This window comes from Anabas testudineus, chromosome 5 (genome assembly GCF_900324465.2).
Source record: "Anabas testudineus chromosome 5, fAnaTes1.2, whole genome shotgun sequence".
Lineage (NCBI taxonomy): Eukaryota > Metazoa > Chordata > Actinopteri > Anabantiformes > Anabantidae > Anabas > Anabas testudineus.
Window position 1 is genome coordinate 4785272 of NC_046614.1, and position 26999 is coordinate 4812270.

General features: G+C 39.8%; 1 protein-coding gene across 1 annotated transcript in view; it reads left to right on the plus strand.

The window, feature by feature from the left end:
• The window catches only part of cntn3b (contactin 3b), a 51929-nt gene extending 38423 nt beyond the window's left edge, over positions 1-13506 (plus strand). The window contains exons 17-23 of the mRNA XM_026346812.1: positions 1404-1474; positions 1866-2100; positions 2509-2618; positions 6315-6501; positions 8056-8168; positions 8266-8431; positions 8952-13506. Coding sequence (XP_026202597.1) covers positions 1404-1474; positions 1866-2100; positions 2509-2618; positions 6315-6501; positions 8056-8168; positions 8266-8431; positions 8952-9043 — 974 coding nt within the window. The 3' untranslated portion in view covers positions 9044-13506. The remainder of the gene's footprint in view (positions 1-1403; positions 1475-1865; positions 2101-2508; positions 2619-6314; positions 6502-8055; positions 8169-8265; positions 8432-8951) is intronic.
• The last annotated feature ends 13493 nt before the right edge of the window (positions 13507-26999 follow it).

Consider the following 26999-nt stretch of genomic DNA (forward strand, 5'->3'; position numbering starts at 1 on the left):
ACATACTTTTTCCGCCAGCACTATGAGGTTTTTATAATTATTCTCAATAAAAGGTCCTACTTTTTCTTGCCGCTGTATGTGGTATGTAGCAGACAATTTATTTACACTGTGTTTGAGGTGGAGAAAATTGTATGGATGCCCTGATGGACCTCATTACTAATCCTTAGAAACATTGCTATGTTTAATATTATTCCACAGTATAAACTAAGAATCCATTACATATTTCTGGAAGAATACTAATGGCTGACCCATCTAGGGTAACAGGTAAATCAGAGATAATTACTGATCGTGCCACACTGACATAGATTTCAATAATTAATGCAGGTTGGATTAGGACTTTGTAATCTATGCATAAAATGCACAGCATTCTTAGTTAGGAGATGACACATACTGTACTTGCCTTACAATGGTTCAAGGATTTTCAGTCAAGTCAAAGGAAAGCATGTACTGTAATTACATTCGTTGTGTAGTTTCTGCACTAAAGGTTGCATTTTATGCAAACTTTAAACAGTGGATAGATATGAAATCACAAAGTGAATGAGTAGAAACCTCACATATGTGAAAGGTTTTGTGCTGCGTCTCCAGTAGTGCAACGCAAATTGTGGCTTTTACACTTGTTTAAATGTTAATAGACCAGTGCCTGTGCTAAATTGTGCTAACTGTGCCTGACATTCAGAGGTCCTGCGTGCAGATGTGACTTATGTAACCAACATTTTTCATCAAAGAGTGGTTTTGTCATGTACTCTTACTTGGCACCACATTTCTATGGGCAGAGTGAGAGCATTAGACGGGCCTGTAGAGAAGAATGGAATTATTCTATAAGAATATTTAGCTGTTATAATACCCTAATAATATTATAATATAGCTACGGCAGTAATGCAATAGTATTAGTGAGCTTTAGTATAGGGTTTGGGTTTTAGGTACGGTTTTCAATAGACAAGTGCACAGTTGAACATACACATGCTAAAAATCCAGGGCTCCTGTAGGTATTTTTCCCAGGGAACAGCAGAAGATTCTGTCGAGAAATCCTCATAGATCTTATAATAGACAAATACTGCATCAACCATTTGCTGATATGACACATTAAATATGATGCTCCATTTACTAAAGAATACTATAAAGAAGTGCACTGCAGTGCACAAACAGCAGAATGTGAATGTCATTTGCAAAATATTACAAATCTTGACTTGCGGTTTATGCACAGTGACATTTGGGCAATATCAGTAACTCACTGTTCTCTGAAATGTTTGTGTTTGCACACAGTGAGGGATTTGTGGGGTGTAACATAGAAGACAGTATCTACAGCAGGCAGCCTTGTCATAAAGCCACAAGTACAGTTGAGGCTTGTCATTGAGCTTTGTAAACTGCGTTCTAATTGCTCCCCTCTGGGCTTTACCTCTCAGTTCCTGATACAGCTCCCACTGATGTTGGAGGTGGAGGCGGCACAAGGTCTGAATTAGTGATAACATGGGAGGTAAGTCATCTGTCACATTTTACTGTTCTCTCCATTGCCGAGTAATGGTTTTGCTTAATTGTGCAGAATTGAACGTAGCAATTTTATGACCCACATTAGAGTGAGGCACCTCTCCCCCGGCTCAGCCTGCTAGTGCCACTTTTCCCTCCAGAGGCAGGGACAGAGAGCACTCCCTTTAAAGAGCTTTCTGCTTTAGCTACAATTACATAGCCATGCAAGAGGAAAAGATAAGGTAAAAAGTGATTGTGGAGTGTTCTGGGTGGTAACGGCAAATAAAGGGGCTGTGATTAATCCCACAAGCCCTTGTAGAGTAAGAGCACAGAGACGGGCCTGTCTATTTCTTTGTCTGTATGCGTTTTAATATCACTATAGTTTTGTGTTTTGCTCCCAGCCTGTGCCTGAAGAACTACAGAATGGAGAGGGCTTCGGCTACATCATCGCCTTCAGGCCAGTGGGGACGGTCACATGGACGCGGGCTGTTATCTCCACACCGGGAGTGGCACGTTATGTATACCGCAATGACACCATCCCACCCTTTGCGCCTTTTGATGTGAAAGTGGGGGCGTACAACAACCGAGGGGAGGGGCCCTTCAGTTCTATTGCCACGGTGTACTCAGCAGAGGAAGGTATGGTGCCGATTTCACTTGCAGAAAACGATGCCCAAAAAAGCTATAATGTCTCTCCTTACAAATACGTCCATGAATAGTAATAATGAGTTTTTCTTCCCCTCTGCTGTTATTTTCCTCCCCTCTTAAGCTGGGAATATCAACTTGATATTAGTTATCACGCTGGTAGATTACAGGAAATCCTAGCAGACACTCACCACACCGTGCTGTCAGGGAGGTATCCTGTTAATTGAATTTGCTGGGCAGATAGTCTTTCTGATGTCAGTCACAGAACCCATTAAAAGAGAGCAGGGGAAATAGCTTTTCAGTGAAACTACAGGTCTCTTCTGCACCTTTCCTTTTATTGCTATTAGTGTGTGTGATGGTTGGTGAGTCTCTGGGATTCTCACCAGCTCTCTATTTCTGCAGTCCCCACAGTGGCTCCTAAGAGGGTTAGGGCTAGAAGTGTGTCTGCAGTGCAAATTGAAGTGGTCTGGGAAGCCCTCCCTGTCATCCCTGAAAGAGTGCTTGGATACGAGGTACGTTATGACTCACTGCAAAATTATTGTTTTTTTTTTTTCTAATAAGATAATTGAGCTTTTCCCTGAGGCTTGTTTGTCAGCCCCCACCCATCCTTTCATTGTTCTCTAAATTAGTTTTTCGTTTTTTTGACATATAACATTCTACCATACCTTCTCATGTATCGCTGCAGAGATTTTGTTATATCGTAATAATGTCATGAATTGACCTCAACACTTTGGCGCTCTAACAGCAAACCCACAAAAGGAAAATAAAAGTCTCTCATCCCTCATGCCCCATTCAGTCTGTCACCTCCGGCCCTCAGCGCAAAACTCTCCAGTTGCCATAGTGTCGGCAACATTGTCCTTTCAGAACAGAGCTCATTTCTCTAAACACAATCCTGAAGTGGATTTAGAAGAATCGGAATAGGCCACCAAAGAGTATGGATCTGGAGCTTTGGTCCGCAAAAACTGTTAGTATCCTTTCACTGTTTTCTCTGAAGTAACTGGCATCCACTGATCTATGTTCTGTATTTCATAGAACAAACTAATTGTATTGAATTTTGATATAACCTATCATTTTAAATAAAATTTAATTACAACAAATGAAAATGGCATGGGCAAATAATTGGGACCATTTACCTAATATTTTGTACCTCACTGTTAAGGCAATGACTGTGATCAAGCACCTTTTGTTGCTTAGCTCTAGTTGAGCTCTTATTGAGCTAGCTCCTCCAGTCCAGTTTCACTGTCCATAGATCAGGGGTCCCCATTTAGTTTTCCAAAGGGGCAACAAACTGTGCAGTCCGTCACAAGCCATAAAGAAAGGTTTTTCCACAGGCAGATCACTGCCATAGATGTTTTGTTGGATTAAGATCAAGACCCACAGCTGAATTCAGGTACTTGTCAAATATTTTTATATTTTTTAAACATTTTATAAAAGTAATATTTTTTACTTTTAGATCTTTTGGAATAATATGTCATAAGTGGGTCTTTCTAGATGGAGCTTACTTTTATTCAGAAAGTGAGATATAGCACACCTGTTGTATGTTTATCTTGGAGCTTGGTTTGTATCTGTCTTCTGCTTATCTGAGGCCGGGTTGCGGGGGTAGCAGTCTAAGCAGGGATGCCCAGACTTCGCTCACAGAGGCGAGCCGGGAGACATAGTCCCTCCAACAAGTCTTGGGTCTTTTCTGGGGCCATCTCCTTGTAGAACATGTCCGGAACACCTCCCCTGTCTAACGGAACAACATCATCTTCAAAAAGCAGGGATAAAATCCTGTGGTTTTCCAAACTGCACTCCACAAGACTTGTGGGACTTAGGACGAATCTCATCCAACCCCAGTGCCTTGCCACCAAGGAACTTATCGACTACCTCTGTGACTTCAGCCAGGTGATAGATGTATAGATGATGGATAGATGTGTCGGCAGGGTTGGGGAGATCCTTGAAATATTCCTTCCATTGTCTGACAATGACCCCAGTTGAGGTCAGCAACTCCCCACCTCCACTAGACAGTGATAGCAGGACACAGTTTGCAAGAATCTAGGCTGATTTAATTTCAAGGCTGACTGATACTCCTCTCAGGTCCAAGTTTTTGCGGCCTGCCGATACCCATCAGGAGTCTCACAAGCCAACACAACTGGCACCAGAGACATTACATCCACAGCTCCGAACAACCGCATTAGCATTAGAGGTACAGAATATGGTCCATTTGAACTGTCCCATCGGTACCTCTGGATCTGGTCGAAGCTCTCCCAGCACAATATGTTTGGGTGTACCAAGTCTGTCCAACTTCCTCCTCTGACACCGTATCCAGCTTGACAGCTTCGCCCCTTTCCTTACCTGAGTATTCAGAACATATGGTCGGAGGTCAGATACACAAAATCGATCACCAACCTCCATCCTAGGGTGTTCTGGTGCCATGTGCACTGATGGATCTGGATGATTCTTATTTGTATCTGTTTCCTTTTGTTCTTTTTTATCATTTGAAATATCCTCCTGTTCCATCTAGGGAAAGTTGGCTACAGTTCCATAGACTTCTTAGGGCTGTAATGCACAGAGCAGATGGTCAGCCATTAGCCAATGCCGGCATCTGTTGGGTTTTCTGTAGTTTTTGGTAGTTTTTGCTGTGTGTTTTGTTAGCACTAGTTGGATGCCGGGCGAGAGACCACTCTGATTGGCTGTTAAGTTTAGCAAATAACTGCACAAGAAGAGAAACAGAAGTGAAAAACGCAAGCAATTGACAGGAGGTCACATATGAAAAGTAATAGGATAAAAATTTCACAACAACATGGGCATCAGGAAGGAAGTAACTGAGGTGAGCACAAGTGGTGTGAAAATAATAGGCCAACACCGCTTTGTTTGTAGTGTCTTCTGCTTGACATGAATGACGAATGAGAAATACAGACGACTTCCACGTGCTGGTATGGAGAGTTATTTCTTCTCACTCAGTCACAGAAAAGAGAAAGTAGATTGGCTGTAGTCTTCCTGATGTGTTCAAGTGCCACTTTTCGGCCCAGACGTGAAGCGATGTAACAATAGTGCTTTATTATCACCAGTTCCTTTTGTTGCTTGGTGTGTCTCTGCCCTTAATAATATTACATATAACTAGTTGGATGTCAGCCGTTACATTGACCATGCTCAGCAGTTGTTTTCTTCTTCATCTCCTCAGACAGCTCTCTTCTTTTCTTTCTCTTATTCATCTTCTGTGTGGTGCACATAATGATACCAAACAGTACAATAGGGATCTTTCTCTATTTAAATTGGCTGAATGTCAGTAGTCTGCTTGAAATATCACCATTTTCAGGGGTATTAATAATCTTGTTCATTTTAAAATATCTTTGTAGAATAATCAAGTAGTCAGCTCTTTTATGGCTTCTTTGATTAATTCTATGTCAAACAAAGGCTTCAGGTATGCAAAGCTTTTAATTTCACCTTTCTGAAAGAATAGAACGTTGTTTCAATTAACCATAGAGGTTAATGTAAAGCCATGTTGGTATGTGACACTCGGGCTTTAATTAGATGCTGCCAGGATTGCAAATGCAGTGTCCATTTAATCTAATCACTGCCCAAAACATTGCTGTAAACTGAATTTTGATGTGTATATTATACAGCTTTAATTGATAACACATTTGAAATACAGTCATTCGGTCGAGATAGAATAGCAGGAGCATCCTCAAGGGCAGACTTCGCATTTCACTTTAATTATATTACTAAACTCATAAGTATGTAATTTAACACTAGACACATAAATGTTGAGGATGACCTAAAGCAGGCAGCAATTAGCCAGTTTGCTTTATCAAATATCACTTCACCTGTGCCCTTAATTGGGGGATAATATTCTGAAGGAAAGTAAACTGTAACAGAAAAGAGAATCCTGCTTTGGTGTAAAAAGTGATGATTTCTGAGTACAGATAAAACATTTTTGTAAAATGTATACATAACCTATTCACTTTTAATATATGTTTTCCTTGTATTCATCATCAAAATAGGCAATAATCGTGATTTTTCTTTATGGATCATCTGCGCACTATGGATGCACTAACACTTCCTTTATATGACTAGGGTGGTTGATAGCATCAATATTTGAAACCGTACCAGTGAAAAATTTGTTTTTCATCATTCCCTCTCTTTCTGTAATACAAACAGCATTTCAGATTTAATTGTGTAATTTAAATAATGCAGTGAAATGCACCAGTGTTTTTTCTCCCCATCAGGTTGTGTACTGGGAAGACGACACCAAACCTGACACTATTGGCAAAGTGCGCATTTCTGGAAACTACACGCTGGTTAACATCACAGGGCTGAGAGCAAACACAGCTTACTACCTCTCTGTAGCTGCATTCAATACGGCTGGCCCTGGGCCACAGTCTGCGCCCATCAATACCACCACAAAGAAGCCACGTAAGTCTGTTCCCCTTAGGCACTGAAATCATGTCTACGTGGTACTCAAATCATGTAACCACCACTTTGATGACGTTGTACTGTGCTCTATATGATGTGCGTACCATTTTGTCAGCTTTGTTGGATCATAAAATTTCCCCTGACAACAGGGGTTTCCATTTATCATGCAAACAAGACAAATCAGTTGGTTGAGTGTAACATAGCAACACTGACTATTTACATATTTAAAATGCAAAAAATGATGTCAGAGCTAGACTACAGATTCTTTAAATTATTGATTTTATTTTGCAGTGAGAATAAGAGTATTTTCATTTTATGTTACTTTTACTTTTACTTCACTTCATTTATTTGACAGCTTTAAGAGTAGTTGTTTTATTTTATTAATTATTAAACATTTCCTTCCTTCACCTTTGAAATGTAGAACTACTCTTAAAATTCAGTACTGTGTAAAATACACACTTTCTTCCCGAGTACTAGTATTTCTGTACTGACTGTACGAAATGTTGAATTCTAAAGGTTTTTGAGCAAGAAGGTCAACCCTTAACGTCTTAGACTGACACGAAAGAGTATCTTGCTATGCTATACCTAGCTTGACTCCCACAATGTGCATATTGGTGATTTAGGTAAATTTTAGATCACTAGTACTTCAACTTGAGCAAAGGATTTGTAAGTGGTAATTGCAGTGAAATATTTTTTAGGCATATACTTGAACTTTTGCTTGGATTTGTGTACTGTAATCACTGCACCAGCTCAACTCCTTTTGTCTATATATCAGTTTCATTGCCTTTCAAATGAGATTTCCTTGTGGCAACTGCTGCCATATAGTAGTTGAGACTACAGTTTTCTTTTGAGAAATTGTGTGAATTCTGTGGTGGCCTTGAACTAAGCAAATAAACAACATGCATTTTGTAAAATGTGAGAAAAAATACCAAGTAGAGAAAGGCTGCAAGGAGTTCTTTAATTGATGAACAAGTCCGAACTCTAGTGTTTCTGTGTTTGGATGAATTTTCAGATTTTCCTGTGGATTTTTCCATTTAGGGTTTCTCACTTTGTCAGACTTGTTTGTAATTGCTGTGTGAGCTGGACAATTGCTGTACATGATTCAATGTCCAGACAATTGGTGAAGCTGTTTGCTTCACTTGCTTGTGTTTTATCAATTTGCATATGTTTTCTGAAGTTATAGTGTGTTGAGCTTCAGGGCCACCGTAGAACTCACTCCATCTTAATTAGTGAGGGTACTCTGCCGTAGCCTCAATTTGTTATTCAGGCTGATCTTTCTATTCTTTTCTTTCTTATATATAAACACAGTATATATATATATATATATATATATATATATATATATATATATATATATATATATATATATATATATATATATATATATACTGTATATATATATACTGTATATATATACTGTGTGTGTTTGGTGAGCTATTGTGTGAACAGGGAACCAGTAAATTAGTGTATACACATATATTTCATAACAGAAACAACCATAGGAAACAGCTTATGCATGCCCTGTAGGCTGTATTTACCTGAATTTTCTTGTAGCTCCAGATCGAGCTCCGCTCAACATAAAATGGACCATGATTGGCTCTACACTCACGTTGCACTGGGATCCTGTATTAACCATGGAGACAGAGTCGAAGGTCACTGGATATTCAGTAGGTCCATTTTCACTGCAAAGCTCTGATTTATCTTTAGACTCAACAGTGACGTTTGCATGAGCTCATTTTTCTCCGTCACCCTGTCCTGCCTCAGGTGCTGCTAAAGAGACATCGCTACAATGACATCAGCACCATCTTGACCAACAAAACCACTGTGGAGCTCAGCCTTTCGGCCAATGACAACTATCTCATTCAGATCAAGGCCATGAGTGAGGGTGGTGAAGGTGTGGGAAGTGAACCCATCCACATTCACAAATTAAGTGAGTTTACTGTTGTTTTCCCGCTTCCCATCACTTCCTTGTGAAATGATGAATTAAATAATTCAGAGAGCACATTTAATTTGGCTTCATTGCATCCTTTTCCAGCCATGTGTAATAGACTTATTTTGAGTTTGAGAAAAGCGACCTTTTTAGAAATGCGTGCATGGTGTCATCCATCTCTGCCATTGGGTTATTATTCCTTGTTGACTGGCTGCACAGCGCTGCAGCATATAAAGCAGTTCTGTGCTCCCATCCTGCTGCTGTGCGAAATTGTGAGGCAGCTCAGTTTGCTGCTCTCCTCTTTGATGTGATATGAACTTTATCTTCTCGGGGTACTTTAAATAGCCTCTCCTGTTGAAAGCCAGTAATAATGTAGATATGGAAAATTCACAGTTGGCTTTTGATTTATGATGACTTGTCAGAAATTTAGAGGATAGTACAGCAGAGTTCAGGTTTTCTTCTTTTGATCAGAGGGGTACTTCTGGTTCTTCACAAGCTGCTCTGCTGGTTTTGGTTGCAGGCATGGGAGCGCGGGGCTCAGGAGCAAGCTGCCTCAGCCCATTGTACATCTTCCCAGTCCTCATCAGTCCGCTGCTCTGCTTTGCCTGGTGATGTCTAATCAGAACCTACGGAGCGCACCCCCCCTTCTCCTCCATCCCTTCAGTCAGCCTGTCCTACGTTAACCCTCCACTGGACTGGCACAAAGCCCAGGCTTCAGTGGCAGGACTGGGAAAGGCCAGAAAAGACTGGACTGCACCGAATTCTTAAAGGGACCACGCCACTTCCTTTAAAGGACCATCAGATAGAGATGTGATGATTTGCGTGCATGATATCTTTGGTTATTTCAGCGTTATAAGTGCCACCATGCTCTGTGTTGAATTTTGAAGTTATACTGTTTGCATAACTTATCTTCTTAGTATCTTTTGAGATACTAATGCCTTAAAACCCATTTTACACATAGAGTCCATACCAAAGTAGGTGACAAAGGCTGCTTGCTTTAGTTTCTTTAACCTTATATAAAACATGTTTTGTACGAGATTCTGCTCTAGATGAACTTCTCACCTTCTATGATTGATTATTTTCCATTCATTGGATGAATCAATATTTTATAGTCTCAGAAATTAATCCCACAGGTTAAACTAAATCTATTCTATAAAACATCACCTACCTTATTACTAAGGGCCATGCTTATCCCAATTTTTGCAGCTTTTGCCAAAAGACTTAAGAGTTTTACCATGCTTTGTCAAATATATGAAAGATGCATAGCAAATTGATCAACTGTGCCTCAAACCCACTTATCTCTGCATAAAAAAATAATATGAAATCTGTTTGAGAGACATGGGCTCCTGAGCTTTCGGCTACTCTACAATACTCATAGATAGATCTTGGCATTATGCTCTCTATCTCATTCTCCTCTAAATAATGAATGCCTATCAAACTCTGCATTCTCACTCTAGTAAAAAAATGGTATTGCAGAAAATAGATATGTGTGGTGTTAGTATGTCAAGCAGATCCCATGTGTACTGTTTCTCCTCTACATTTAGATGACCTGTGTTCTAGATACGTATATCATATCACAGAATATGTACCTAGCATCTACACCCCAGATGACCAGCTGGCCCAGTGCACAATGGACTACAGGAGAACAGTGCCTTCACTTGAGTTTTTTTTCACCTCTTTATTTCCTTTTCAAATAGCTTAGGAGAAAGATTCATGTTGCACAAGAGATACTGTTTGCTTTTGTTTCAGAAGAAATTAGTAACAAAGGACAAGAGGCTCAGAATGTAGAGGGAATCCATTATTGGAAAGGTTAGGTTGATTAAAATGTCATCGAGACAAGTACACCAGGGCACCTCTAACAAAAAGTGCTTTAGGAAAGCTGCAGTGGATTGAAATATATGGTGGAAGTTTCGGTACCAGTATATATGGTCTGTGGTATAATATACTGTCTGTCCAAAAAAATCGCACACACTAGTATATCATTGGACCTCCTTTAGCTTTGATTACTGCATGCATTCACCATGGCATCGTGTCGATAACCATCTGCAATGTCAACATTTATTTCTGTCCAGAGGTGCGTTCATTTTTCACCAAGATCTTATGTTGATGATGAGAGAGTTGGACCGCTGCACAAAGTCTTCTTCAGCACATCCCAAAGTTTCTCAATGGGGTTAGGGTCTGGACTCTTGGTGGGCAATCCATGTGTGATGTGTCAATGCTTCCCGAGCCACTCTTTCATCCTGGCATTGTCATCTTCAAATAAGCCCGTGCTATAAAGGATGAAAAAGAATTATTGATGGAATAACCTGGTCATTCAGGATATTCAGGTAGTCAGCTGGCCTCATTCTTTGGACAAATAATGTTGCTGAACCTAATCCTGACTAACTGCAGCAACCCCAGATAATAGAACTGCCCCCACAGACTTGTATGGTAGGCACTAGTGATAATGGGTGCATCAATTCACCCGCCTCTCTTCTTACCCTGATGCGCCCATCACTTTGGAGCAGGGTAAATCTGGACTCATCAGACCACATGACCTTCCATTGCTCCAGAGTAAAATCTTTATGCTCCCTAGTAAATTGAAATCTTTTTTCTACAATTTTAGTAGTTCCAGCAATCTCCTTTGATTTTCTTTTCTTTTTTTTTTTCTTTTCTTTAAGCATGCCAATAATTTTACCCTTCTGAAACAGATTAACATCTTTTCCATGAATGCAAGATGTGTCTTCCTTGGTTGTTTAAGAAATGAGTAGCTACTCACTGCATCAGTTAGGGTTAAATAACTTGTTGCCAGCTGAAACATACTCATCCATGCAGTTATTATCGAATGGGTGGGTTCTTACCTATATGCTTAGTTAAATCCAGGTGGTGACTTTTTTTTGGATAGGCAGTATCAATGTATGAATCTATCCCTAGCATAGTTTATGGGAAATTAAAGTGTCAGAATAAGTGATGCCAATGCTGCAGTGAAGGAGCCCTGACTGGAACTAGAGCAAATGGAATGGCTGTCATTTTATCCCCACCCCATCGTCGTCTATTGGACATCTACCATACTGAACAGTGACAAAAGAACATTTCTACTCTGCTGAGAGAACTTCTTTACATGCCCTTTTATCATGTGGATGAGTCTGTTAAAAGCTAGCGAAGTAAGAGCTGAGGTGTGATTACTGGGGGGTCCTGACAAATGTTCACGTGGGTGTTGAAGGATACAGGCAACTGAACTGCTACACATTACTGTGCCTTTGCTGAACATGGGGCTGTGTACGGTCATTAGCTCAGAGGCTGTCATCGTCTGTATTTTGCACTCTATAATCCCCAACCCCCCTCTAAAGTCCAATGAAAGCACAAGGAATTGATGCAAGGTGACTGGATGTCCTCACTTAGCCATCTGAACAGGTGTGCAGGCCCCAGAGGCCTCGTAAAAAGTCCAAACAGCCGACGTAATCAGGCTGTCCTATCTGCTCCTTGACTGGTTTCATAAAGCTCCTTGCTCGTTGATTAGACTGCTGCAGACCAGTCAATGGGATATTGATTTTCCTGCCCCATTATTACAGCTGTCACAATTCAGCTGTTTGATTGACTGATGGTCGTGTTCTTATTGCACTCGTTCTGTTGTTACACTCTGTGATGTTTCAGATGCCCTCCACTACTTCACTCCCTATTAGACAATTTCAAAGTCATCCTTTTTTGTTGTGTTTTAGTTTGGTTTTACTAGAATTCTCAATATTTTTCACAAAATTTTCCTAGGTTTTACAAGTGTTCTGTAGTATAGTGGTTTGTGACTCTAAATCGGAGCAGTGACCTGAAATGAATTGCCTGGTTGATTCTTTTGATCTACACGTCAAGTACAACCACTGTTGGGATGCTGTGCTCCAGCAGTAGTGCTACTGTGTTTTTTGTTGTTTTTTGTTTTTTTTAACCACATAAAACCCAATCACACCAGGATATAAAACTGTGAAATTTCATAGCAAAATGAAGGAATTTATGCCAGTCTTTACGAAATCTTTTTGTGTAGTTCTGTGTTTAGTTATTAGCCCAAAAGCTAGGGTAGTTTAATAAATAGTACACCTAATATTTAACCACACCTGTCTCTTATGATTAATAGCAAACTGTCATAGCATTACTTACCTTTGAGGGAAGAGAGCCAGAGAATAAAATATAGATCAAGCTAATGTTGCTAACTAGCTTTGTTGCTGTATTCAATTTTACTTAACCCTTCTGTGTCAAATTATAGAATGCACCTCAAAAGTCATAGTCTTTAGGCTGGTTTTGACATTACAAAGACATTTCTTGAGTAAATTGTGTGACCCTAATGTGCGTGTTATTAAGCTAATGAGTTTGCTAGCTTTCGGAGTACAGCAAAAAGGTGGTACAGCCTATTGCTTCTTTTTGCAACTGTCTACCGTGCTTCGCTATTAGTTCAACAGTTTTAGTAGTACACAAATTCGCCCATTTAGCGTCTAACAACACGTGTTTCATATGTCTGAATTTCACTGTGCCACTTTCTGGTGTGACTGGGCTTAAAACCAGTTTGTGTGTGCAAATACTTGATCCAAGTGGTGTTAATGTTTTGTTTAATATCCAAATAAGGTAACCTCATTGCCAAATGGTAGGTTATTCATTTACAGTGCTTAAATATGTGGCAGTTTCTCAGAGTTTTTCTATTATTTACATAGTTGTGGTCCAGTTTCTTACCTCTGCTAATGCTCATAAGAAGAAGAAGAAAAAAATTGGCCTTTTGCTTTAATAAATAGTGCAAACTAAAGAAAGTGAAGGAAGTGATCTGAACCATTAACTGGAATGGTCGATCACAGAACATCTAATTATATCCACAACACGTGTTCGGTTAAGCTTCTGTGGTTATTGTTGTAAGAAAGGAGTGCCCTTGGTACATTGTAAATAGCTTGCATATATTTTTTAAACATGGTCATCAAAGACAACCTTATTGCTTTTATATAGTGTGTTCTTCGACCTTAATACTGCTGTATTAATCAATGATCTCTGTGAGATACTGACATGTAGAAGGACATTTTCATATTGAAAAGTAACTGTTTTGTCTTGTATACTAAAATTGTGCATGTTAATCATTGTTTGTGAATTTGTGTTGGATTTTTTCTAAAACTATAACTTAATAAAAATCTTTATTCCAGCCAGTGGTCTGATCGACAGCTTCTTACAAACTAAACAATATATAGGGGATTTATCATTTTTCAAGATTCAAAAAACTTTATTAATCCCAGAGGGAAATTGTTTTGATTTATTACAGCTGCTCTTTAAGAGCAAATAACAACCAGAAAAAAAATCACACTGGCAGAAAAACAAAATAACATTAATATAAAAAACTCAATAATAACAAAGGAATTCTAAAGATTGATAAAATATTACAATAACCATTCAAGGTGGAATGTAGTGCAATGGAGAGGGAAAACTCCCTTTAATAAAAGAAACCTGGGGTGGGTGGCTATCTGCCTTGGCTGGTTGGGGTAAGTGGAAAGAGGAGAGAGAAAAGAACAGCAGGCAACAAAAAACAACAACAACAACAACAACAAGCAGCAAAGACATTGGGCAGGTTGGTAGGGCCAGTAATTGCACTCTGGAGATATACAGCTCCAAGGCTGAGGATACCTGCAGAAAAGTACAGAGAGGGGGAGACAGAGAAGAGAAAGCACAACTACGGGAGAGAAAAGACACAAAGTTAATGACGTGTAATGGTGGCATTGGATGGAAAGAGGAGAGGAGCTCAGAAGCAGTCTAATTACAAGTGAGAGCGTACAAATGAATGTAGAGCTGTTGTACATGTGTGACCATCCATGCTGGATGCAGGGAGGATCTGATCAATTTTTTCTCTTATAGTTATGATTTTATTAGTAAAGAAATTCATGAAGTCATTACTACCGAGAGTTAAGGGAATACTAGGTTTAACAGAGCTATGACTCTTTGTCAGCATGGCTGAAGTGTTGAAAAGAAGCCTGGGGTTGTAGTTATTTGCCTCTATTAATAAGGGAATAATATGTGGTTCTAGCTTAATGGAGAACTTTTTATATATTATTATATATAAATATTCATATATATTCATCTAAATTAGTGGAACCCCACCTCCTTTCCAGCTTACATCTGATTTAAGCTGCAGATTTGCAAACTGTACCATAGAGCTAGCTTCCTCTGATTCACTACCTTCTTTTTCAGCAACAGTATCGAGTATTGTTCAGAATGAGGCTGCAGTACTATCAACAAGATAATTAACTTCTACTGGAGTAAAGTTAGAATGACTGCCCTCCTCTGTGTTGGTACATAGCTCTGAAATAAAAGATGGAATTAGTTCCTTAAAATTGTCAACAGCATTTTCAGATAAACATCTACTGTAGTGGAATGTTTTCTTAGGTGAAGTAAAGTTTAGAACAGTAAATTCAAATGTTATTTAAAGATGGTCAGATAAAAGAGGGGTTTTGAAATAAATACTGATTATGATGATTGCCAATACCCCTCCCCCTTACAGAGGGAGCAGAAATGATCTCCTGTGGTCTTCTGTACACACTACAAACAGGTACAGGGGATCTTGAGGCTCAATAAAGTTCTAATATCAACTATTTGCTCCAAGGCCTTGTAAGAGGTTTTTCCAGCCATCCTCAATTATATTTTTATGTGTATTGCATATTAAGAATATTTTCTAATAATTAAATATTTTAAGATGGAAAATGCATCATGGATAGCATACAAAATGTTGCAATTACATGAGAAACCATGACTGAAAAACATAACAGGTCAAATCAACACTGAGACCAATAAGGGTTTTTTAAGGCTGAAATGAAAATATACAATAGGTCTATTTGCAGGACCTGTGTGCCCGTAAGCATGGCATTTTGTTTAGAAATGGAGCAACTAATGGATACAAGAATAAGCACAGCAGCATACGGGTTTTTCCATAGGTCATATCCATGGCAGTATTTGTGATTACATAGAAATTAGAACATCAATAACATGACACCTTGTAATTACTACATTCTATAATTTAATAAACTAAAAGACCTATACAATAGATCTATAACCTCTGCTGTTAAATAATTCACGGGAGTTAATTGTTGGGACTTTAAAGATCTCAAGTGCAATCTGAAGTGTAAATGAGATGTATTACCTAATTGCATTAATAAATGGTGATATTATAGCACTGCTCCATTGAAATAAAGGCACTTCCTGCCATAATCTAAGGCACGCATTGCAGAAAGACTGTGCTTGTGGGATTCACACATCACTGGCAAGCAGGCCTTTTTAGTCAGTGAGATCTAAACAGGATTACTTTGTGCCACAGCAGTTTGTAGAGCAAAGGAGTGTTTCAGAATATAATTACCCGATTCATCAAAGCACAGCTTTGCACTGCCTTCTGCGCTGTGCATTTTACCCATCATTAGCCCCACACAGACAGTGTCTATGAAGAATAGATGTTTCTTTATGTCTGACCAGGGGTCGTCTTTAAGTAACACAAGTCGTGTGATTTGAACTCATGTCAGAAAAGGTTGCTCATTTGCTTTCACCCCTTGTTTACCTCCTTGTTAGGTTTTTATAGTATTTGTGAAGAGATGCAATCTATTATGCATGCAAATGATCACCACTGAACATCCTTTTGTAATGAGAAATATATGAAATCTTTTCCGTGGAGCACCACTGTTCATGCTCCTGTGGTCCATTCCACCCTTTCAAAGTGATATTTCCTTGCTTTTAACAAATTATGTTTAAAATATGGAGAACAGGAAGGCTATACAATGCATTCATTTGTTTGTTCAAATAACACTTGTAAAAGGATGTTGAAATTAATTTCAAAAGAAATTCATTACAGATACATAACTTAAGGTCACTTCATACAATTCTTTCAAGTTCTTTCCTAATACAATATGTGCATCAGGGTTTAATAATTAAAGTTTTTACACAGGACCACTGATAATTACTAAATTATTACAAAATGCAAAGCTCTTTCCAGGCTGTTGACAAAAGCTATTTTAATTTGTTTGTCATTTTAACAGTTTGCTTTCCTCACACATAAGATTTTTTATTAAAATAATCATTGGGTCGGCTTTGTTGAGGTGAGACCTATAAAAGCAATCCTGGTTTTGACTCACACTGTGAAAACCATGACCCTCCCTATTGACAAGCTCTAACAGTGTTAGATTTAATTTAAAAATAATACAAGGTTTTTTGCTTTTTTAAGAAACATGTTGATCTTCTTTTTCGGAAGAGTTAAATAAGAAGAGAGCTTTCCCGCATGTCTGTCTACTGAAAGTGTAGCTACAGTCAGGAATGGTTGGCTTAGCTTAGAAGATAGATTTAAAGTATATAAGCAGTTTATACAGCTTGATTTTTGCACAAAAATATATATATAATATATAATATATATAAAACAAACTCTGTTACGTAGAGATATTTACAGCTAGAAGAGAGATATATCTTATTAAAGGGAATAGGGAAACTAAAACCACAAGGAAAGAAGCAGAAACTTGTTAAAGGACATTTGTGAGAGTGGTCTCAGTCTTTATCTAACTAGATATTATACCTTTGTAAATCTATATTCAATACGCCCACTACAATTCCACAGCTGTTACAATGTGCAGTTAAATTAGCTGTTATATTTAGCAATTGTACAGACTGTTGAATGAGCATACCATCATATCCAGCATGGTCTTGAACCTGTGTCTTGGGAACGGGTCATTCTTATCAGAAGGCACCAAATGTCACACACATGTAATTAAGGAGGCTAATTACATTAATGAACAAATTAAATGAAATGTCAGCACCTACACGCAATGCACAGGTATTACAGAAACAACAATACTATATTTACCTGTTACATACATTAAAGGTGTGTAAAGATTCTGCAGAAACTATTGTATGAATATGCTGTATCTTTAGGTAGCACTACAGGTACAGATAAGGGATTCTGCTATAGATTATTTGCTTCTTTTCTGCAGCAGCACTGCTCCTTAGTTTGTCCCTGGACATTATAGATACTCCATCAGTGTTCATTAATTAGGAGGGCACCGTTTTTACAGACGACAAGGGAAGGGGCACATGAGGGAGGTTTGGAAATTAATCACTGAGGTTTATTAATGAAAGGGTTTCTGCCCTGTGTGGCCAGAGAACAATATGAAAAGGAGCGAACAGAGGCGAGCTCCATCCATCACTCTGGAAACTGCTTGGAAACACCAGCAGAGCAAAGCTTTTAGTGGCAAACTTCAACGTGGGCATGAGTGAAGAAAGGAAAATCATCATTTCAAACAACATATAATTATTCAGATGTAATATGGGCCTTAATTATTAATGTCTGCTGCTGTTCAAAAGGCAAATACACAGCATACAGTTACATTCAGTTTGAGCCTATACCCTATAAATCTTTTTGTAAGAGTTCCTACAGTGTATGTCATCCTATGACCTTTCTGGTTCTTTTTTTACACAGGCTGACAAAAATATTTAGAATTCAGTCCTAAAAATAGATTTGTACTCAACGTATGTATACATCGATTAGAATTTAAGAACAGTCACACTAAGCATCTGAACTTGCAGTGTCTTCTACTCCTACACTGTCGCATTTCCATACAGCTAAACGTCAAATGAAAATACTTTTTTAAGGAACATAACTGCAACAGTTTTACATTTTCAAGGAACATAATGAGGACATGTTCACAATAGCAAGTCGGAAAACTGTTAAAAATGTTTTTTTTTTAGGTTAAAATAATTTATTTTGCAGTGAAGCATCCAGTTTATTTTCTTTGCTGACAAAATATTCAGTCTTGTAGTAAAGTTCCAATTTGCTTGGATATCTAAGATTTTTTAGGGATATGTGCTCACAGCACTTGAGTTTAGAGAAATATCCTTTTAAAAAAATCACAACCTATCTGTGACCTTAATCAAAATGATTTTGTTTTTTGAACCACATACTGGAGTCAATCTAGGTTTGGTGGTGTGAAGGTCTGGTGCACTAAACAGCCTGAACCCTTGTGGGATTTTTCCATTAATGAATGTAGCATTTCATTCAATCAGAAAATGTATTGCATTGGAACATTTTTTATCCAGTGCATTGCATTCTCTACAAAAACATGATCACTTTTTAGTTTTTCATTGCATGAGATTGGGGCAAGGTTGATCACATTCAGTATCTCGGCTACTATTCAGAACACCTAACAGTAAAATATAGAACTCAAAACACACACAAATTTCAAAGAGATTTGTCAACAACATGCTGTGTGAGGAAATTTTAATTTATTTTGTTAAAGGTTCCAAATGCATTTTCAGCGCTGTGACATGATTCAGTTAAAAAGACAACAAACATCCTCCCTCATAGTCCCCTCTCACCCTGTCTCCAATGTGGGATCCAGAAATAGGGTGTGTCACATTCCCTGATACACAGTCCCTGGTAACCTCGCCCCATCTGCTGAGGGGTGTTTCTAAGACCTATGAGCTACCATAGTAACAGCAGAGTGTTTCATGGAAGACATGGCTAATGGCAAAACTACAATGTCACAACCATCAATCTTTGACTCAGAGTAACACCAAGCTGATGAGTCACAGAAGACCCACAGCAAGGCTACTGTGCAATTAAAAAAACAACATTGACATATCTTTACAGTATTATTGATCTCTGTCATTATGTAGTTAGTATAGACTACATTAACTTACATGATCACCAGTTTTCATAGGAAGAGTTAGGACCTAGCCTTCTTACAGAAAAAGGTTTCAGGCCAGTCCTGTGTTATACTGTTCCAGCTTGAAGGTGTCTGTGCCAAAGTGGTTTGCACACAGAAATACGCGACACAAATACAATATTGCCCACATTGTAGGGAACTTACAACCACTGAGCCCTTTTGGGGCCAAATTGAAAACAAGGCGTTCAACCACAGGGTCTCACACCAAACCACTGAATGGCCTGTTTTTACACTTGAAGGATCAGCACAAAGGGAAAGCCTGTATGTTTGTTAAAAAAAGAGTAAAAAGTGGCATTGACATCTGACCAATTTATAATTGTCACTTCTGTTTACTCAGTTCTGCATTGTATTTATATTTGCAGACTAATTGTATACATTTGAAAGTAATTATAAGACAGAAACGTCTTAAATGTAAAACTAACTGATGACACATAAGGCACAGTCTAGGACAAGTTCCTACCTTTTATTCCAGTGAGGTCAAGAGGACCTTTGTGTTGGATGGGGGCTCCAGCCAAACCACCTAAACCAGCTCCCGGATCTTACTGAGCTTTGGAGGATAAATTCAGGGCTCCTTCCAGGAGGCAGCTGGTCAGGCGTGGCAGGCCAGGAGACAGTGGCTGTGTGCTGGCAGCTTCTGTAAGTGACTTCATAACCACTGGCTAGTCCTGCAGAGGGACACTGGGTTTCTGTGGAGAAGTAGGACATCGCTTATTGTTTTCAAAAAACAGAGCTATGCCTCTTGGACGTTGCACAGTATTAGTGTATTAATGTGGAAAATAGTCTATTTTAAGAGTAAGAAAAAAATAAACATTTTTATGTTTTAGAGTCAATATTGATTAAAAAGACTGTCAGCGCTGGTCTTTTGGTCTTCTTGGTCTTTTTCCAACAGTGAGAATCAGTTTTGTAACTAGAAGGCTTTCACTTCAAATTCCAGACCAGTGGGGAAAATCTAAGAAGGGAAAGAGAATGAGTAATGTTTTTTTTCCCTCAGTGACTACCATCGAACTGCCCTTGATAGAGGCACTTAACCCTTCCTTGCTCTTGTGGTGATGTTTGGTAGCCAACAGCAGAAGCACTGTGATGGTGATGGGCAGCTCCCAACTGTGAATGTAACTGATTTAGTGGGAAGCATGGCATCTATCGCGACAAAGATAAGGAATAACAAATTAGAAATGCATGGTTAGAATATGCCTCCACATTCTAACAGTACTTTATTTTCAAAGGGTGACCTAGATCAGATAAAATGGGTTTTTCAATCTCAGAATGTGACCAGAGAAAGAATGATCAAAGGGATTTAAAAGCAGTCTCTGTAGCTTTCTACTAATTTATAAAGGTGCAGTAAACTTAAGAAAAGACCGAAACCAACATTTAACCTGAATCTCAATGGATAATTCTTCTTTATTATAAGATATAGAGTGAAAGTTCATTCTTAACTTTCAACAGGAATTAAAATACTAATCTCACCACATCCAAATCTGTTTGTGAGTGTTGCACTGACTTCTTAGCTGTGATGTCTTCAGCGTGCAGCAGTCTTTCAGTTCTAGACTGAGTTCTTTTGACGCCTGTGATGTCATGAAAGACGGAAAGACATAAATCAGACATTACGTGTGCAGATGTTACCTTTTCCTTTTCTTTTCTTTTTTTTTTTTAAAAAGCATCCACGCTGCTACAGGCCAAATACCCTGAATCATTCCCTCTTTAACTTTGTACTGACTTGTATGTTGGGTACTGACTGTGCTACAGACCAAATCTCTCTCCCACTTGCTCACACAAGCCGCATAAAACAAGCAGTTTCTATAAGGTATAACACTCTTAGAAATCTTAGAAAGTAAGAAAACTCCAGCACAACATGAAAATACTGTGTTAACATTAGGTGCTCCATCCCCCCAAATCTATCCACCCATCCATTATTTTAACTGCTTGTCTTCTTGGGTTGCGGGAGTGTTGGAGCCAATCCCAGATGTCATTCGGCAAGAGGCCGAGTACTCCCTGGACAGGCTGCCAGTCTATCACAGGGCCGACATACAGAGACAGACATTCACACTCACAGGAAGCTGAAGTATCCAGGAGAGACACCTCAAATCCAACTATTTATTTTTATAAAATAAAGCTAAGTAAGTGATGTAACTCTTGACTTTATATTGCTCTAGCATTATATGACCGCAGAACAAATAGGAATGAGCATAAACACTTGCACTAGTCAGCCTAAAAGAAGACGTTGCTGTAGAATTCGGACAGTGACAGATCCTCAACCTTTAGCTTTATTACATTAAAACTGGTGGCTATAGAAAATGAGGTCTCTGTATGGTTGCTGCGGCTCAGCACAAAGTACGGAGCTGGTTGTGTTTAAAATGTTTATTGCTTTCCCAAACTGTTTGCTACAGTCATCCTTTATTTTTCTGATCTGCTATCTCTGCTGAAAATGTTCCATCAACAAGTGGCTTAGTTAAAGTTAGGAAATAGTTGCGTTCATGGTTAAAAGAAACCAATGTTGACTGTCAATAGGAGACAGAACGCAAACTGAGAATTTAAATGTCAAGAGTGCCTGCTTGGTTGACCCCCAACTGCCAATCGACCTTCTAAAGAGGTTTTGCTGTTCTACTTGCACAGCAACAAGAGATCCTTGTCAAAGAAATATAAATATTTCTTCTTCTGTCTTTGTTCAAATCTTCTTATATCATGCATTGTCTGCAATTATGTGCTTCATCCTCTCTTGGCATCTCTTGTCTGTTCCCTCTGTGTCTGAATAGCATCCTTGTCTTTTCTGCCTTTGCATGAATGGTGTACTTCACTACTGCCTCCTGTTTCTAGTTCATGTCATTTTTCCAGGTCATCTGTTCTGCACACTCTGTTTGCAGTTTTTTTCTCTCCATATTGCAAATATAGTAATTTCTGTCCCTTCTGTATTGTTCTCCCTGAGGTGTCTCTTATTTAAGGGGTGTTTTTGTGAAGTTTTTCCCTTTGTGATCTTTTTTTAAGCAACATTTGTGATGTTCATACATAAATAATTGTAATATTTTATAATAAGTTACAATATTATTACTAGTTAAGTATTTACTAAATGTCTTGTTGATTTTTATCAGCCTAGAAGTGCATGTTATGCATTTATGACAACTTACAAGCGAAGGATTAACAATCTAGCCATAGGGGTTGCAAGCCAGTGACTTCTGTGCCGGTCCCAAGCCCGGATAAATAGAGAGGGTTGCGTCAGGAAGGGCATCCGGCGTAAAAATTGCCAAAATAACCATGCGAATAATTCACAAGACTTTCATACTGGATCGGTCGAGGCCCGGGTTAACAACGACCGCCACCGATGCTGTTAACCTACAGGGTGCCGGTGGAAATTTGACTACTGTTGGTCGAAGAAAGAGGGGAGGCAGAAGGGTTCGTGGTCAGAGAGAGAAGGGAAAAGGCAGGAACATAGATTTGAGAATAGGGACTCTTAACGTTGGTACGATGACAGGGAAAGGCAGAGAGCTGGCAGACATGATGGAGAGAAGGAAGGTAGATGTACTGTGTGTGCAGGAGACAAGGTGGAAGGGCAGCAAGGCACGTAGTATCGGAGGAGGATACAAACTGTTCTACCATGGTGTGGATAGGAAGAGAAACGGGGTAGGAGTGATCCTGAAGGGGAAGTTTGTGAACAATGTTCTAGAGGTGAAAAGAGTCTCAGACAGGGTGATGAGCATAAAGCTAGAAATTGAAGGAGTGATGATGAATGTAGTCAGTGGGTATGCGCCACAGGTTGGCTGTGAGTTAGAAGAGAAGGAGAGATTCTGGAGTGAGTTTGATGAGGTCATAGAGAGTATCCCCAGAGGAGAGAGAGTTGTTGTTGGAGCAGACTTCAATGGGCATGTTGGTGAGGGCAACAGAGGTGATGAGGAGGTGATGGGCAGGTTTGGTGTGAAGGAAAGGAATATGGAAGGACAGATGGTGGTGGACTTTGCTAAGAGGATGGAAATGGCTGTAGTCAACACTTACTTCCAGAAGCGAGAGGAACATAGAGTGACATACAGAAGTGGAGGTAGGAGTACACAGGTGGACTACATCCTATGTAGACGAGGTCATTTGAGAGAGGTTAGTGACTGCAAAGTGGTGGTAGGAGAGAGTGTAGCCAGACAGCACCGCATGGTGGTGTGCAAGATGACTCTGGAGGTCAGGAAGAAGAAAAGAGGGAAGTCAGAGAAGAAGACCAAGTGGTGGAAGCTAAAGAATGAAGAAACTTGTGAGGAATTCAGGCAGAAGTTGAGACAGGTTCTGGGTGGTCAGGATGAGCTTCCAGATGACTGGGAAACTACAGCAGAGATTATCAGGGAAACAGGTAGGAAGGTGCTAGGTGTGTCATCTGGAAAGAGGAAAGAAGGTAAAGACACTTGGTGGTGGAATGAGGAAGTACAGGAATGCGTCCAGAGGAAGAAGTTAGCTAGAAGGAAGTGGGATGTAGAAAGGACTGAGGAAAGTAGACAGGAGTACAAGGAAGCGCAGCGTAGAGTGAAGAGGGAGGTGGCAAAGGCCAAACAGAAAGCTTACGATGAGCTGTATGACAGGTTAGACACAAAGGAAGGAGAGAAGGACCTGTACAGGCTAGCCAGACAGAGAAATAGAGATGGGAAGGATGTGCAACAGGTAAGGGTGATTAAGGACAGAGATGGAAAGGTACTAACAACCCAGGAGAGTGTGCAGAAAAGATGGAAGGAGTATTTTGAGGAGCTGATGAATGAGGAAAATGACAGGGAAAGAAGAGAGGAAGATGTTGATGTTGTGGAGCAGGAAATAGCAGAGATTGGAAAGGATGAGGTTAGGAAGGCTCTGAAAAGGATGAAGAGTGGAAAGGGTGTTGGTCCTGATGACGTACCTGTGGAGGTGTGGAAGTGCTTAGGAGAGACAGCAGTGGAGTTTCTAACCAGTTTGTTCAATAGGATTCTAGAGAGTGAAAAGATGCCTGAGGAATGGAGGAGAAGTGTTCTGGTTCCGATCTTTAAGAACAAGGGTGACACGCAGAACTGCAGCAACTATAGAGGAATAAAGTTGATGAGCCACACAATGAAGCTGTGGGAAAGAGTAGTGGAAGCCAGGCTTAGGAAGAAGGTGGAGATTTGTGAGCAGCAGTATGGTTTCATGCCCCGTAAAAGCACCACTGATGCCATTTTTGCTTTGAGAATGTTGATGGAAAAGTACAGAGATGGTCAGAAGGAGCTGCATTGTGTCTTTGTAGATTTAGAGAAGGCGTATGACAGGGTGCCAAGGGAGGAGCTGTGGTACTGTATGAGGTTGTCGGGAGTGGCAGAGAAGTACGTCAGAGTAGTTCAGGACATGTATGAGAGAAGTATGACGGTGGTGAGATGTGCTGTAGGTCAGACAGAGGAGTTCAAGGTGGAGGTGGGACTACACCAAGGATCAGCTTTGAGTCCCTTCTTGTTTGCTATGCTGATGGACAGGCTGACAGATGAGGTCAGACAGGAATCACCCTGGACAATGATGTTTGCGGATGACATTGTAATTTGCAGTGAGAGTAGAGAGCAGGTAGAGGAACAGCTAGAGAGGTGGAGGTTTGCTCTGAAAAGAAGAGGCATGAAGGTCAGTCGTAGTAAGACAGAATACATGTGTCTGAACGAGAGGGATCCAGGTAGAAGCGTTAGGTTACAGGGGGCTGAGGTGAAGAAGGTACAGGAGTTAAGTACTTGGGGTCAACAGTTCAGTGTGATGGAGAGTGTGGAAAAGAGGTGAAGAGGCGAGTGCAGGCAGGTTGGAGCGGGTGGAGGAAAGTGTCAGGAGTGTTGTGTGACAGAAGAGTGTCAGCAAGACTCAAAGGAAAGGTGTACAAGATAGTGGTGAGACCAGCTCTGCTCTATGGGTTAGAGACGGTAGCAGTGAGAAAGAGACAAGAGGCTGAGATGGAGGTAGCAGAGATGAAGATGTTGAGGTTCTCCTTAGGAGTGACCAGGTTAGACAGAATAAGGAACGAGTACATCAGAGGGACGGCTCACGTTGCCTGTGTTAGCGACAAAGTCAGAGAGGCCAGACTGAGATGGTTTGGACATGTTCAGAGGAGGGATAGTGAGTATATTGGTAGAAGGATGTTGGAGATGGAGCTGCCAGGCAGGAGGGCAAGAGGACGACCAAAGAGGAGATATATGGATGTCCTAACAGAGGACATGAGGTTGGCTAGTGTTAGGGTAGAAGATGCCCATGATAGAGTTAGGTGGAGAAGGATGATTCGCTGTGGCGACCCCTGATGGGAAAAGCCGAAGGAGAAGAAGACAAGCGAAGGATTAACAAATGAATAAACACATTTCACTAGACAGAGATGCACAGTTTGGGTATCTAATATGTAACAAGTTTGGAGTCTTGCAGATTACATTGCGTATGTGTATGTAGAGACACATCCACCACCTGAACTTAATGCCAGAGTATGACTGCATTGCCTGTACAGAAAAAAACTAAAGTTGCTATAATAAAACAACTCATATCTAGAACACACTGTATGCAACTGTACTTTTTTCTCTGAACTTGTCTAATTGCATTTCAGTGAATCTTCTTTGATTAATATTTCCATTGCCAGTTTTATTGCAAAGCACTGCGTGGCGGCCAATTATATCACCAACATGCACCTTGGTGATCAAGACAGTGATAGATGATCATTTTTCATGCTTTATAAATGAACATAAAAAAATATAATATGAGGACTTTTCTGCTAAAAAGTCTTTAAAGTATTATGCCAAAGCTCCAATGATAAACCTTAATGATAAATCTTCCACTGGATCCAAGCAATGAAGTCCTAAAACTAAGTTATAGACAGACTTGATACACACACTTAGAGACTTTATACTTTTTACTGATAAGTTTTCTACCTGAAAGTGTGTTAGTTCATTGAAATATAATGGTTTAAAATTTTCAAATGTTCATTATTACAAGAGCCGCTAAATCTAAATTGCAGTATAACACAATAGTTAATAATACACAACTTGTTGACATTGTTTGACTCCACAAAATCACATTCATGCAAAAAAAACTGCGAGGAGGAACAGTTGCTCAAGTTTTATATTCTTTTGCCAAGTCACCATCCCAATTAAAAGTTGAGCGAGCGCCAAACAGCTGAAGATTCTGCCAACCGCACATTCTTCATATAAATGTTAAACCGTACAAGTCAATACTACAGGCAATCATAATTTTAGAACCACCAGCACACTTTCTCCATCTGTGTTCTGATGGGATGTCTGGTGGTGTTACACTGGAAGGTTTTTATTTGAAGAGAATATTCAGAAATACATCCTTCAGGTTTAGCTGCTAATTGTTTTTACAAGTCACAGTGAAAGTGAGGTAGAATTACACCTCTGTTGTTCGGTGTTGGATTTCACACACTGACAGCACCACCACTTGACACTAGTTGTTCCACTGTGTAGTGGTAATCACATCTAAATTGTACACGCAAGGTCCAGGGTTCAGTCTCCAGCAGTGCTTTGAGTAGCTGTGACTCAGAAAACAGAGCAGGTCACACAGGGTTAGAGTTTTTCATCTGTGCCTCTTCCTGTTCACACTCAAGTGTCTTTTGCCAAGAAACTGAATCCCAAGTTGCCCCAGCACCTTGTATGGAGTCTACACCACCATCAGTGGGTCCTGAATTTCCCTTTGGGGATCAATGATGTTGAATGCTCAGTCAAACACATTGGCGGTAGATGAACGTGTTCTTACATTTGACTGGAAAGTTGCTTCGCCGCCTTCATTGGCAGTCGACACCAAAGCTGACAGCACTGGCCAACAGACAGTCACATACAGTCTCACTCTCCTTCAATTTCATGTCTCTGTTTCCATCACAGTCAGTTTTGTGGTTTGATCATTTTGTGACAACACTCAGCTTGTAAAGTTTACATGCGGCCACGCTG